Here is a 16,053-nt window from a genome sequence, read left to right on the forward strand (position 1 = left end):
TATTTCAGCTAAGCGGCCGCCTATGATCCTCCTTAGACGGTCAGACGCATGTATCACTTGTTTCTTGTATTGTCCCATTGGTTTATCTTCCGCTGACGAATGGCCATGCTCTCACTTGACAGGGTGCTTCCTTTTTTTAAAAAAAAGGTTTTCCTCGTAATATGTTACTTTTAAGTCTGTGGAGCAGTAGATTCGTTTGATATTCGGAGGTCTTTGAAAGATTTCTGGCATTTGACCTGATACTTGTAACTTTTCTGATCCTTCTTTCAGACCTGATGCAAAATCACGCTAATATCATGAGTGTGTGTACTGTACGAATCTATACGTTATTTTATAGTATCAGCCAAGGCGCTTGACTTTAAAACGAACTGATGAAATTCTCAATGAACTATTTTTTTTCGGAAGACTGCATACTGAATCGTATACTTCAAAAAGTTGCATAATCTTCAGGGGGAATGGCCTCTTTTCAGTAGCATCCACTGAGGTTGACGAATAACATCATTGCACGAGATACTTTTACACAATTCTGATTCTACTATTCAACCAAGATAAAGTGCCGGAGTGATGGTTTCTTTCACCGTGCCCCAAAAGATGACAAGTGAAAAGACTTGGGAACCACTGGATTACAAGAAAATCCAGAAATTACACTGGGGATAGAACAAATGTGTTGATTGGCTGATTCCTCATGTTAGCTTTGGATTTTCGCTGGTATCTACATTACCAGGTCTTCACGCCTCTGTATACTACCGTTGTGGACCCTGGTCTATTCACTCAAGCGAGCATAACGGGGAATGTCGCCGTATCCCTTTTCTGGAGGCGTCTGTTTTCTAAGGATTACTGTATTAGTCAAGGTTCACATAACGGAAGTTCATGTTTGGAATCAGACGTCCGAAATAAGTGTTTATTAGTCGTGTGTCCATTTGGTGCTGTAGACTGAAAACACGAATTTCGCGCCCTGTTTTTTTTTGTATAGACTACTCGGGGGGGGTGGTTGGAAGTTGGGGGATGATACCTCATGTTTGGAATCAGACGTCCGAAATAAGTGTTTATTAGTCGTGTGTCCATTTGGTGCTTTAGACTAAAAACACGAATTTCGCGCCCTGTTTTTTTTTAGTAGAGACTACTCGGGGGTGGTGGTTGGAAGTTGGGGAATGATCTCTCAACCGCGTCAATTCCGAGCCAAGTCTGACGGTACCGCTGGAGCGTAGTGGCCTCAGTGTGTAGTGAGGTGATCTCTCAAATATGGTTTCAGCTGCGTCAGTTGTGCACCCTACTCTGCTCTTGTTCTTGGGCTCCGGCCCGTGTGAACAAAAATTCGTTGCAGATAGCAGCGTGGCCTTCGGTTTTGGTCGCTTGCCCTAATTAGCTCCCAAGCTTCTCAAAACCACTGGCTGTTTGGAACTCAGGCATACTCTTGATCTCATCCTCGCTGTAGGTGCTCAACACGGGGCAACACTGAAGGTGCTTCAGAGCTTCGTACTAGCGCTTTTGTCATAGCTACTATCTGCGTTTGAGATTGTCCTGACCTCAGGCCTCTAACAGGGTCTGCTTGCCAAAGCGTATGCCACCATCTTAGTTCACCGGGGCCTAGCAACCGCATTGCCATGTCCTTTTGCACCACGTTAGAATCCAGGTCGCAAGCCCTAAGGTGTGCATAGAACAGGAATAGCTGCAACCAACCTACTGTGCTTTTTTGGTTCATGTTGAGTCTGATGTTGCTACAACAGCGGACTTATGGGCTGAAGGCCCGTCCGGTCGTCCATGAAAGTTAGGGGCATTCATTTGAGTGCGTCCCAGCTTTCAAACGTCCTAACAAATTCACTGGCGTGGAAACAGAGAATGAATCCCTTTCGGTAATATCGCGGAAACAGACATTTTTATTTGTAGCTGAGTTCCGGGCGTCTCTCGCAAAAACAAAGTTGCTTCCAGATGAGTGTGATTCGCTAACTTTCCTACTTTTGTTTTATTCTGACCTCCAATCAAGTAAACTTCGGAATCAGAAGACAGTTTAGGTGATTCAGAATGTTCTATCTTAGTAAGAAGAGAAGCCTCACACGGGCAGTTGCTTTCTGTAATACCCGCACATCCTTTGGACTCGCGGCAACTTTTGGCAACTTTCTTCTTGTGTTTATCACACATTCTCAACGATCACCGCAGGCCTGTGATCTGACACCAGGCCAACCCCTTGTATGGTTTACTCGGGAGTACTCGCTTGAAATCACTTCTCTTTCTCATATCTGTTCAGATTTTTCTGGGTCTAACAACACATGAACTCAATATGTGCATCCTACGGGAGAACGTTGTGAAAACCAAGTAAGTCTAATTGAACTAATTGGACTAATTGAACGTTTTCACACGCAGTGTCCATCTAAAAAAATTGAAACAAATTTACTTCCGCCTCGACTGGTGTTTGTTCGTCAGAGCTGGTTTACAGAAAATGGAAAGGTCGTTATAAGAGTCCCTTGTTGAAGTAGTAATGCACATAAAGAACGCCCATGGTAACTGAAACGTCCTGATGTTAATACTGCTAATACTATGTTTTAGAGGTTGGCCGCTCTGAGTAAGAATGAAGGTAAACAGTTCAATTCCGCAATGGGGGGTTGTCACGTGGCAATACTTACTGAAAATGTATTGTCAGGTTGTACATTCAACAGAGTGGGGTAAATGGACGGAGCAGGCTAGCCCTGACGAATATTCCCCGTGGTAGCAGCTAGCCGCATTCAAGAATACCGATTGGATGGTTGTTTATACTGTGACACGTGGCCGTCCCTAGTCAGTGGACAGAAGCCAGGTGGAAACGACAAGGCAAAGAACGGTGTCGTCTGTGATGGTGATTCAGCTTTTGGTGCCCAGCTGCCATGCTACCCGAAAGAAGCACTTTCGGCAGATACTGCCAGGTTGCCCAACCCTAGACAGGTGCAGTAGAGATGCGTATGTCTGAATCGAACTACGAATATTCCGGTCAGTTAGATCGCGCCGTAACCACTGAGCCCTATCGCGTTCGGTAGGAAGAAAGTGAGTGGATGAGCTCTTGCGCGGAGATTCTGAATTGTGAACGCGCGGCTATGAAGACGCGTCTGAATACAGCAGCCTTTCAGGAAAATTCCAAGACATTTCATCGGTTTTGGAAGTTTTGCAAACAAACCCACGTTAGACACGACTGAATGCTTTCGAACCATCCAGATTGATTTTATTTCGCCAACCAAGTGGAGGAAATGACCGTACATGTAACAGCTGAGCGTTTCGCCTATGGAGCGGTGTCATCATCATCATAAATCTGCTGAAAGAACCGCGTATTTGTCGTACAATGGTAGCTGCCACAGCTTTGTTCACCGCTGATTTGGGGAGGTGGTGTAGGTAGCTGCGCATTGGAGGCGAGAGGTGGTAAATTGGTACGTAAATACAGCACTGTTAGTGGACTGTCAGTTGGGTGAATCGGGAAGGGAGCTATGCATTGAAGGCAATAGCTTGGATGCACGAGCTCCATTGAGGGCGCGACTGGGCCATGTCTGACAATGTCTATAACCATTGATATGGCCCGTCTTGGGGTCCCTATCCATGAAGGCGGCTACGACCAGAGCAGCTGAGTTTGCTGGTAATTGCCTTTATACTTCGCTGCCAAGTCATTGTTTAACCGCCTCTGGCTCTCTCCAACCCTTCACGTGGTTGTGTGAAAAGAGCCCTTCGAGGAAGTCGGTCGACTGGCATACGCGACACGTAGCCAAGCCAGCGCAACCTGTGCAGTGTGATCAGTTCATCTATCGTGGGTGAGTTATTTCTTCCAGATACCATTAGACGAACTTCAGCATTTGTGATCCGGTGTTCCAACCAGACTCGGACAATGCTCCGAAGACATCGATGGTTAAACACTGAAAGTCTTTTGACATCCTCGGTGCGCAGCGGCCAGGTTTCTGATCCGTACAGTAATATGGAGCGCACCATAGCATTGTAAACTCGACCCTTGACGGATATGCTGATGTCACGCTTACACCGCAGGTGACGCAGGTTCACAAAAGGTGCTCTGGCCTTCCCGATCCGGATAGAAATATGATCTTTCGCGGGGCCACGGGGACTAATACAGCTGCCCAGGTAAACAAATTTGTCTAGTACCTAAATCGGCTCATCCGCCAGCATGAGGCCAGGGTTCGAGCCCACCCAGTCTTGCAGTAGCACTTTACACTTTGTAGGTGTGCTATTTTTGACCAACTCAGCCGCACCCTACACAATGTGTGGGACGTGTGCAAAAGCGACTGGCTATCGGTATTCATGTGAACATGACAGTCCTCGTAGCAAACCTCACCACCCGAATCTCTTTGGTGCGTCGTACGATCGGATACGGATAGGTCTTGCTGTCACAAGATAGAAGACAGGCTGTTCTGCATTGTCTGCATGGGTCGTCTTCCGGATGAGGATATCTGAATAACCATACCAGTTAATTCATGATGTGTCATCGGTTGATATATCTGTGAAGTCGAAGAGCATGTTTTTGGTCATAGCCAGCACAGCAGGTAGATGTAATGAGGTAGGCAGTAGAGGGTTTACATAGTCGGGAATGCGTTGTACACAGCACGTGCTAGTGGCGTTACAATTTTGGTCTGCGAAATTCCATAAACTGGGAAATTGGCAGTTTTGTAACGCCAAGGCTCATTTAAAAACCTTGATGGACGCTGCCATTCGAATATTTGAATTGGGAGCTGTGTAGCAGGTCTAAATTCAAATCCACAGCTTATAAAAGACGTATTGATAAATCACGTGGCCAGAATATGTCAAGCTAGGTAGTAGTTTTGAAACATGTGAAGAACCCACGTGAACTTGGTGGGAATTGATTGTGTGCATTATTTGGTGATGATTGTGACCCACGTTCTCAGCATCTAGCCAGGTTGTCATATATTTGCTACCATTCCCGTTCTTGACATGTGCAAATTCGTTCCTTTTTGTTCAAACGATTCGGTGGATATTAGGATCCGTAGCCTAATCTTTCTGGTTTTGTCCTCATCAGGCTCATTGTGGGATAAGTTTGAGAATAGAGGATGGGTCTTTATGAGAGATCTCATTATAACACAGCCCAAATTCCAAGTAATGGCTGTGTTGGTTTTTCAAGCAACTTGTTGACTTATGCTCATTTCCACACACAAGTTAAAATACAACCACTGGCCGGTGGAAACAGATTATCAGTTCAGAGAAATTGGGATTTGGAAAGTAGAATTTGAAGTGCTAAGGGTATAGAAGTCCACAGTGTCGGCTCCTCTTCTTCTAATTTGGGAAATCCCTAAGTCATATACTGCTTGTCATTCTTTTAGGACATGTGTGGCAGATCAATTACCCTTCTGCGTGACGTACCTTTCTGTTCTGCGTGAATACATTGATTGTGAATTTGAAGCACTGAAAGTGAGTCACTATCGTTCTATAGATTCCTCTATTTACTGCTTAGCCTATTAACATTGTAGCAATTTAGGTTGCATGTTGAGCTATTATATTTGTGCATTCATTTCATATTATTAAGGTAGTTGACGTAACTGGTTCCTCATTAGAGTTTTTTTCGGTTGCCCTGCTCGTTTTCATCTCCCTTCTATAAACTTCCCATGTCTATTTTCGTCCAACTCATGTATTCGATAGCGAAATCCGTTTTTGAAATCCATACTTCCGGGGTACTATCACATTTTTGTCAAAGGTACATCCGAAATTATTCACATTTTGTTGAGTTTCGTAAGACGGTACACAATCAGAAGTCGGCCACTAATGAATGTGCTCTTGACCGCGTCATCTTGGAACCAAACTAGTTCGGCCCTCTTGACTGAACAGATAGATGATCTGGTGCTGCGGTGTAATGGTGATTGCGATGCTGTCTAAAAGATCTGAAACACCCATGCTTTCACCGCCATCATCATCGTCTAACGATTACCGATCAGGATGAAATTTCTCCTCCTAGTGCACCACCATAGAAATATGTACAGATTTACGGGGATTAGGTCCCTACTTATTGCAGGCGTTGCTCGATCCTATTCATCTTTCTTGAAGGGAAATGGACAGGCTTCCCTTTCATTGAGTCCTTCCTTGCAACACTCCATATACCTTCTACATAGTACTACGTAGAGTGCTGTACACTTAGTCTAGGCGCCATAATTCTGTTTCATCAAGGTGGTTTGAATTTGTTTTAGATTTTCAAGTCTTTTTTGAGTCCACTGGGCGTATCTTCTGTTAGGTATTTAGTCTGCACCGTTAGGCTGTATGAGTTGTTAATTTGCGTAGCATGTTTGTTTGTTTGTATTCAGCGTCCAGTTTTCATTAAGTTATTCGACAAGGCGTAGATGTCAACTAATAGCACGGTGCCTCGATTGTTTTGGTTTCGTTTTCTCGGTACCTATCCAATCTGATGAATTGTCAGAACGCTTCTCGGTCATCAAGTAATAAACTCAACAAAATATGGTCTTGTTTCAGAACTCTTTGCCGTTCCCCTACGATTTGGAACGTATTGTGGACGACTGGATTTTCATGGCTTTCCTTTTGGGCAATGACTTCATACCCCACATACCCAATTTGCACATTCATGCCGAGTCGCTCTTGGTTTTGTGGGACACCTACCATGTTGTGTTGCCCCAACTGGATGGTAAGCAATGTCCAATTGGCTACCTCGCTCCATCAGCCTGCTCAATACTCTCTTACCTGTAAACCTATCGCCTCAGACTTACAATCACTTCACCGCTTTTTGTTGATATTCACGTGGATACAGCTGAACTCGCACTTTCATGCCTTACAGTCTTACTTCACGGTCTGGAGACGTTTAGATTATGCTTTTATGGGTCCTTGAACGTCTTCCGAAATTAGCGAGTGGCTCGCTTACGATACCTTTACAGTTATGTCAGCCTCCCGATTTTCACATGAGCAGTCAGTCAAGAATTAAATGTTTCAGGTGTATTTGTTGTTGTCGTTTTTAGTCACATATAAGTTGGCCAGATGATCGGGCTTATTAAAAGGCTTGGTAGTTATCTGGTCCTGCACGCGAATCACCGAAATTGACCAACAATTAACTAACCATGCATCCAGAAGCAGTCAGACGGATAGGTTCATCCGATGTGTCGAAATATTGGTAGCTCGGGTGCGTTTACTGGTGTTAGGTCAGATGGCCGTCGATCTGTTCGCCCAGTTTGGCTTGCGTGTACAGATTAACGACCATCTGTTGATCATCCAAGTCAACCATCTCATTAGTGTATACCATGTGCACAAACGAAGCTGCTGACTCCGTTAGGCATGCCGAAAGCATTTACTCAGATATCCACCTGTTGAAACTAAGAGCATCGCAGCTATCACAATTAATGTGAACTGTACTAGTCACTATTTTGCCGTTTGAAATTTAGGTCGATTTCATGTTAATCACCTGGTTGAACCTGCCTATCTTTCTTGCTGATGAACAATACTAATGGCTAGAGTCAGTGTGAGATGTACAGTTAATTGGCAACCTACGAATCGAACTGGAGTGGAGTAGATTCCCTGTGGAGGTTAACGTGCTCCTGAGCAGTATCGTGGAAGAAATCAACGGTCATCATTTAGAACGTAACGCCAGCCGGACTGAATGTCGGATTACTTATCAACTGTAATTGTGCCATCATCGCTTGCATTTTATAAAGTAGTTGGATCTTGAAAAGTACACTGTTTGGAGACTGATTTTTTCCGTCACTGAAGCTTTCTGTTTTCGCAGTCAATAATTCCTACACCGGTTTCCCACATTTCAGGTTATCTTGTAGAGTATGGGCGCTTGAATTTGCCGCGATTTCATCGCTATATCGAAGAATTGTCAAAAGTGAGTTATCCATCTTTTGGTTGGCATATGCACGTCAAACCAAACTAATTGTTCTAGGGGTGCCGAACTACCATGTCCTGTTACAGGAGATACTCGAACACTGTGTTTGTCTCTCTATATCTCTGAATCATTTACTATTTTTGTATATGCGGAAATACGATAGGTAGTTTTTAGGCAAGTCAGGTGGTTTTTTCGAAAAGTAAATTCTTTCACCGTAAACGAGGTGCTCACACTGACTATATTTGCTAGATGCTTTAACTCGCATATCAGTGGAGTGTGTAATTTGCTTAGCTCTATAAAAATGGTGTCTTTCAACCCGGATCCGGCAAGCCCTAATCAGTAAACGCAGTCTAGTTGACAACAGCACCTCACTTGACGATGATGCCGGTAGATGTGACACAGTTCCCCAGCCGATGGCCTTCAGTTCTTAGCTATCTTACTTCTCATCCCATGAGAACGACTCCACGCCAACGAATTGGGTCAGGTCATCATCTCCAATGCCTACCAACCTATCTTCGTTCCCATATTTCTCGACCAACAAACCTGTAATAGCTGAAACCAGATTGCCTTTGGTACACGGTCGCTGGCTGACTGACCCATCGGAAGAAAGACGTTGCTACTTACTGGGGTTCGAGACTCTCGGCTTTACTTAGCTGTTCACTTATTCAGACAGTTACTTAACTACTACCGAATTTTTGAAATGTTTCACCTGGTCAGTGTTTCATCCACTCGGAAGGCCTGATAGTCATCGTTCTATGAGATTTGGTTCTGATTCCATATCGATATTTGAGACGTAGTCGTATATTGGCACATCTAGCTGCATGGGTGTTTTCGTCCTTATTGTGATCTATCTTATAGACAGAGGGAGGTCGAACGCGTGACATCTTGGTTGCACTTTCAAGCTGTTCTGCAAAAGGCCGTTTGCGCCCAACCGGTTTGCACAGGTAGAGAATTTCGAATGCGTTTAACCGTCACGAAGAGACTGAACCTTTTCCTGGTGCGACTGTTTGTGTACATCCGCGACCCATTGAGCTTACTTGGGTGGGGGTTCTGTGTGACACTCAGCTAGTCTCTCATACTAGGTTGCTTAATGGTTAGAGGCCTTATTGACACAGTATCCTGGTCCTTCACCTACAATACTGGCACAGTATCCTGGTCCTTCACCTACAACCGTGAACTGTACATATACAACTAAACTCATGCCCCTTGGCGTGGTGCCATTAGTCGGTTCGCCTTACTTCCTTCAGATAGCAGGGCGAGTAAGCGAAAACGGACTAATGCTGATAACTCCATGTTTCCCCTTTCGCATACTTTTTCTCCACCCCTCCTTGCACATCATTAACAACTGCTTGTAGGTCCAGCACTTAGGACTGATGACTCCGTTCGTCCTGCATCGGTTTGACAGGCAACAGCTGGGCGTCAGTTGGTGCTCAAATCTTCAGGCAGCTCGAGATCAAACTCAAAGCTTGGACAACCAGTCTACCTGGGCACCTTCATTGTCTGTCTGCACTATGAAGCAAGCACGTCAACAAGCTGTTCTTCCTCTCACACGACTCAGTTGGCATTGATGTGTGCTGTGTCTCAGAAACAAGAATTCAAGATGCAGGCACCGTGATTGAGCTGACCACCTCATCACTATCCTCTCGCTTCTGATTACTCTAGCGATCCAAAGACTGCGGCGACAGGTTCAAGGGTTAGTATCCTCCTGAGGCGCCGAGTGAAAGGATCCTTACTTGACTAGGTACCCGTTGATAGTCGCCTCTGTGTGTTTCGTATGGCAACTTCCATATAGGAGTCTCACGAAGAGGAAGTTGATTGACTTCTCTTTATCGTGTCTGCTTACGCTCCAACCGAATATAGCTCTGACACCACCAAAAACAGGTTTTATGACCGCTGAATGCCCTGTTGCAGCAAGCTAAAAGCTCAGAAATCGTGGTGGGTGCCGGAGATCTGAATGCACAAGTGGACAGGCTTACGCATCTGCGACTCAATTAGGTGGTCGGAATAGATGGGACTCGGCACGTATTGATAATGGTGAACGATTTCTTCCGCTGTGTATTGTTTGTTTGCAGTACTAACGTCCGAAATAGACAAGGTCATATTGTCACATTGCATCCTCCAACAGCGTGCTGGCTACGAACTCAAATTGATCACACTGCCATCACTTACTGACTGCGTGGATCAATAACCGTCTACCGATCATCATCATCATTGTCAGCTGTAAGAACTGCATACTTGTACACTGGTCGTAGCTGCCACAGTTTTGTTCACCGATGATGTGCGGCAGAGAAGTTTCAGTGTTAACCACTGATGGCATGCTGTCGATGAACGGTGATGATGATGAATGTGTTTGAAACATTTGATTCCTACTAGCTGCTGGTCTATTCTGACAATCGTCTGATCGAAATTCTCACACCTAGTTGAAATTCCCTCAGCTATGCAAACCGGTCAGCGGGTGTGGAACTTGGGAAGCAGCCTGAACCTGCTAACCCACCCGACGGTTTGGAATAACTACAAAAATGCTCGCGCGTCTGGGTTTTTCAGGATCCGAGGTTATGTTCACCTAACCTAAACCCAACCTCACCCAACCTAAACTAAACACGGTTTCTATGTTCATTCTAGCATGTACCGACCGATAACTTAGCTCTTCTCAGTGTTGGGGTTCCTATCGTTGTTGGTTCATCTTGTTCTCTTTCAGAGTTAAGTATATCTGGTTGAATGTCACTTCAGCGCAGTGATTAGACTTTTAGGGTGCCAGTGAGAATCACTACCGTTATCAGCTGTTTATTGGCTGTAGAAATCATAAAGATATAATAATAGCAACATCCTGTACAACGCTGCTTCTCTGGGTGAAATTTCAAGATAGCTACAAAGCTTTGGGTTTGTCTACTGGTATGTAGAGAGAATCTTTGTCAGTGCACAGCTTGTTCCCGCTGTCGGGTAAAGAGTGCGATTGCCGTTTAGTTTATCACAAATCGTTATCAGCCTCCAACCATAAGACGGTTTGGTGCAATGTGTTTGCTACTTTTATGTTTCAATCTGGTGGCCCGGAAGGCAGGACTAGCCGAGAAGTGATTCCTCGCCCTTAAGTTAACAGTTCGACTTTGTTCAGCTGAGTCACCCTGCATGGTTGACTAGTGTTACTCTCCAGATTGCACTTGTCCCTACTTCTCATGTACGCATATCTCGAGATAGCTCGGTGATTGAGGTGCCAGCGTATGGACCGGAAGGTCCCTAGTTCGAATGGAACCTCAGCATCTCAACTGCTCCTGTCTAGGCCTGGGTAACCTGACAGTGTCCCAACCCTCGGGCTTCCTTCCGTTGGTTAAGGTAGCCAGGTGCCGAATGAGTGCTACAGCTGAACAACTTTATTTGGCTCGACGCAAATCGCTCGTTACTTAACGTTTTAGGCGCAACTATATTCTCTCCCGAATTTATGTTTGGGTGATATTGAGATCGATTCTTTGTGCGTTCGTACAGTTTGAACAGTCCTGGTTTGAAGAACGAGAAGCTGATTATCGTTGGATGCGTGGAAAGCGTGGGGCGCAAATGGCTCGAGAGTTGGCAACGCTTGGTGATACAGTTGGGTCGACTGAACAGAACCAGGTGAACACTACCTCTAACCCTTCTAAAGAACCCTCTTCCAACTCATCCGACTCGAAACCCAGGAAATCAATCGAAAATGGTAAGTAGAAATCCGTTTCTCAGACTTTGAGTCTTCAGTTGTTAGTTATATCCACTACGGATGCCTTGACCATCCGTTTGACATTCTTTATGTTCGGTTGGCAGGTCATTGGGCAACATTTAGAAGTGACCTAGAAGTGACCGATGATGCGTGCCATATGCGAGATAAAACGCACCTTACCAAATAAACATTCGTGAAAGACGTCGCTCGTCATGTTTTCATTTGAAGCTAGATGGATTTCAGACTACCGTTCTCTTTCTTGATGTAGCGTATCTTATCCGAGAATGAAAACAGATTAGGACCCAACGACCTTGTTTTCAACTTTGAGGAGCTCCCCGTTCAGGGCTGTGTTCTTGACAGGCAATAGGTTTCATCGTACTGCCCGCTTGAACACCGGAGTTATTACCTTAGCTGATATGTATAAAGGCCTGTGGAAAGTAAGACCTTTGATTAATAACATAGATGCTAAATAGCTGGAATTAATCCACCATACTTACTGTTAGAAATCTCAATCTGTTCGAAACCACAGTGCCGCTAGTGTCCGAAGGCCACTTCTACATCTCGGAGCATGTTAACAAGACAGTTTTTGGTATTTGTAAATCATGGGACTGCTTTGGGGTTAACTGTTCTCGTTTTGCTTAATTAAAATATAACCTGTTGGATACACTCCTTAAGAATCGCACTGGAGTGAAAAACGTGTTTGTTATGGTGAGATTTTTAGTCCCGTTATAGGTATATTCAACACTGGTAGCAAGCGAACAATGTAATAGCCGTGAACATTCCGTTTGAGTGGTCCAGAGTATGTTACGGTCTCCTTTCGCAAGCAGCGCTGCGCAGCGTTAAAGAAAAGACTTGTGACTAACTTGTAACCACTGATGTCATCTTTGTGCTCATTGTTACTGGTCGCCTTCTATCAAAACGCAGTATGCTACTCTTCCAGGAAGCTTCAACTCCATGGTTCTCCTCTCCTTGTTTTAGAATTGTCATCACTGACCGCCTTAACCAGTTTGTTCGCTGCAGACGATCTATTTCATGGGGAATTTCTCGATGAGACTGAAGAGCTGCTTGCTGAAGGTGTCATCTCCCACATTCCATCTGCTCAAAAGATTAAGCCTCAAAACAATCTAATCACATCTCAACTTGTTGATGCTGATCAACTGTTGTCTTCCTCTAGCAGTGTCGAAGATGACACAGAACTACTGAGTGACGAGGATGAACTCGTCTACAGAATGCATCGTCGTGACTACTATTGGACCAAGCTGTCCATTCCGATTGGGTCTGAGGAGGAGCTGAAACGACGTCTGATGCCTCTGGTAACAGACTACGTCCGAATGTTACAGTGGATCCTGAGCTACTATTTTCTTCGTGTTGCTGATTGGAACTTTTACTACGCATATCACTATGCCCCTTTCGCCTGCGACCTGTTGCTTTACACAGCCCAGTTCGCGAACGGTCAGCTGGGAAGTTCGTCAGACAATGAGGACCTATCATGGACCAAGTTCGATTTCGACTCCCAGCCGGTGTTACCATTCGTGCAGCAGATGATGATCATGCCAGCGGATGGTGCATACATTGTCCCACAAGTCTTTCGTTCTCTGATGACCTCATCTGAATCACCTTTGGCCCCGTTTTTCCCGGAAACGTTCGCCACGGATATTAATGGAAAAATCGCTTCGTGGGAGGCGGTTGTTGTGAGTGGACTTTTTTCCCCACTTATCTATGTTTTCCGGTTTTTCCGAGGGCTTCTATGTTTGTCGCCTTGGGTAGGGTTGCTGCTAATTAACCAGACTCCAATGCATGAATAAGAGCTTATGCGACAATCACTGCCTCGAGTTTTTCTGAAGGTTCTTGAAAAAAAACTAACCAATATCGCGCATGGAATAAAATATCCGAGATCACGAGACCATGCACCTTTTGGGACTTGTTGATTAACATGTTTGATTCACTGATGAGTGCGAATACTATTTTCGTAAATTTCTACGGGCCATGCTAGAATCATGGTTGCGTGAGGGTCTGTGTAAAATGTAAGACGTATGTATTCTCATAGTTCTTCTTATGCGCTTTGCTTCAGTAATTTCTCATGTTGATGATACGTTCGCCTTCCCTTCTTCCCGACAAGCTGATTCCTTTCATTGACGAGAAAGTTCTGTTGAAAGCGATGGAACCACTGAACAAAGGTTTGACTGCGGCAGAACAGAAAAGGAATCAGCACAAGTCCCATTTGTTCTTTCCTGCCTGCCCACCGGACCCCTGCGGGTGTCCCAAAATATCTGTGGTTCAGTTCGCGCATGCGTACTTTCGTGAACATGCCCTGTGGACCGTTGCAGAAATGCAAAGTTTCTACAATCGTCTGGAGCGTGCAATCAGCACGGATTTCCCGAGCCTTTTCCGACTTCCGTTTACTACAGCTCTCCGTCATATCCCCGTTCACGTGAGTCGGTAACTTTCCCACCCATTTGTCCGCAAAACCCTTGGACATTTGTTGGCTACAATGAAAGGGTTGCAAGTTTTTGCTCAAAACCTGTGAATCAAACTGAATAGTACGGCATGCAGCTTATTGCTGAGGGCTCCTCTGGCAGGTGATGTGTAAGCGTCATTCTTGTTACAAGTAATTTGTTCAGGATGAACTTCTTATATTGATAACAGCAAACTCATCCCATATAACCGATTGTACTCGTTAGAACGAACAAGAATTTAGGTGTATCCGGAAATGACAGCGTGCAGTTGCTGTCAAGGGGTGCGCACGTCCTTACTGCGCTAATCCACCTGGTCAGCGACTCAAATCTCAGTTTTGGCGGCTGCACTCCAATCATGCCAGATTTAACCACCGTAGAAGTTTCGCCCCCTAGGATTGTTCCGGTACTCGTTTCTTGTTGGAATAATTAGGATCCGTCACCAGCGGTCTCAGCACTGCGTTACCAGTTTTTCTGGCAGTCAGGTTCGCTTGAAACACCGTGCAGGTATATTGGAATCTGTGGGACCGATGATGAATGTTAATCCTCCTGACGTTGCTGCGCAATGAACAATACAGCACCACAGTGCTGCAATATTCATTTTGCTACTGCTCTCCAACGATAAAAGTACCCGCCAAGGTTATCGGCAGTTTCCGGCAGTATCGAATCTTTGAAACATACGGTTCGAGATCCTAATGAAGCGTAAGTGGCTAAGACAGCCACCAGTTGCTAGTTCCCAAAAAGCTTTCTTTTATTGTTACGTAAACCACATGTTAGTGCCGGCGAGTTTTGGTCATTCTAGGGAATAATACTAACTCATTTAGACTCGAAGGACATCCCTGAAACTGCACTTACCGATGGTGAACACAAGGTATGTGGGCAAACTACTAGTTTATTGAACGGTTATGTGATTTGGTTAAGAAAATTTGAAATTTCCGGTTTACGTTCACGTCGTACCCAACCAGCGCAAAACAGATGATGAGCGTCCAGTGAATTCGTTAATCTTGCCCTACTACTGGTATATCTTACTTAATGGTTCTTCGAGGTTCAGAAGGATTGGAGAGAAGCAATGCACGTGTGTCTTAAGCTTTTTTGGTATTACATAATCTGTGTGGATTTCTAAAGGGTGCCTCGTATATCGAGCGCAGAGCCGACACACAGTCATATCTGGTACTCAAGAAATTTCGTAATTGGTCCGTAATGGAGTCAGCGGTGTGTTTGACCTCTACATACACGAGAGTCTGTAATTACTCCAGCCTCTGTTTTTTTTATTTGGCCGTCGGTTGATGAAGCGCCAGGTCGTCATCAAGTGGTTTTCCGTAGAAGATTATCACTGTTGTATCTTCCCCGTATTGTTCACACAAAGCTGTACCTCTGTTATTACAGCTTCGTGGCATGACGTGGCTGATCTAGCTCACTGAATACTTCCAGTTATCATCCGTCGACCATCCATCTGACCACCCTCTTTCCTTTTTTCTGTGTCCAGATATTTGAAACTCCAAGTAAACTTCAAAGCCTGACCTTATGTGTCAAGCGATGTAAAGAGCTTGCGGGCATCTCGATGGAACAGTTGGCCAATCGACTATTGGGACATCCAATTCGCGTACGTTGGCCTCATTGTGCTGTCGTCATGCCCGTACGGATCATGAACCAAAGCGAAGTGTGAGTTCCCCAAAGTGTTGCCATCACTTAGTCAGGTTGTGCTTAGCTTTCCTTCGGATACGTTTTCCAGTCCGAGAGACCTTGTTTCACACTGCACGCCAGTCACAACGCTCTGATATACGATGTAAATTTGTGATAATCATTCACTAATTAGTGATAATGATTGCGGTTTTTCCTGTTTCCGTCAGCTGATGTTGACCGGTTAATCACGGTCTTGTAATCAGTTATTTTTTCCTGTGACCCTGAGAGAACGAGCTGACAGGCGTGTTACACAGGATGTTCGTGTTCGTTTGAGACTGGGATTATCAGCTTAAGGTTTGTATGCTCACTGCAACCTGAGTTGTAGCAGCTTTTGAGTTTTAATGAAGGTGATAACATTAGTGCTTCACTAGTGCACTATATATATATATATATTACTCTAAACTTTATTTATTCACGTCCACACCCATCACGAG

The 16,053-nt window shown here is 44.8% G+C and overlaps 1 protein-coding gene across 1 annotated transcript in view; it reads left to right on the forward strand.

Annotated features, from left to right (window-relative positions):
• The window catches only part of T265_07587 (hypothetical protein), a gene marked incomplete at both ends in the record, with an annotated part of 72,812 nt that overhangs the window by 29,677 nt on the left and 27,082 nt on the right, over positions 1–16,053 (forward strand). The window contains 8 exons of the mRNA XM_009173144.1: positions 2,246–2,313; positions 5,301–5,388; positions 6,439–6,607; positions 7,731–7,798; positions 11,279–11,483; positions 12,462–13,174; positions 13,603–13,914; positions 15,423–15,598. Of these exons, the coding sequence (XP_009171408.1) occupies positions 2,246–2,313; positions 5,301–5,388; positions 6,439–6,607; positions 7,731–7,798; positions 11,279–11,483; positions 12,462–13,174; positions 13,603–13,914; positions 15,423–15,598 (1,799 nt within the window). The remainder of the gene's footprint in view (positions 1–2,245; positions 2,314–5,300; positions 5,389–6,438; positions 6,608–7,730; positions 7,799–11,278; positions 11,484–12,461; positions 13,175–13,602; positions 13,915–15,422; positions 15,599–16,053) is intronic.

Source organism: Opisthorchis viverrini, assembly GCF_000715545.1.
Source record: "Opisthorchis viverrini unplaced genomic scaffold opera_v5_175, whole genome shotgun sequence".
Lineage (NCBI taxonomy): Eukaryota > Metazoa > Platyhelminthes > Trematoda > Opisthorchiida > Opisthorchiidae > Opisthorchis > Opisthorchis viverrini.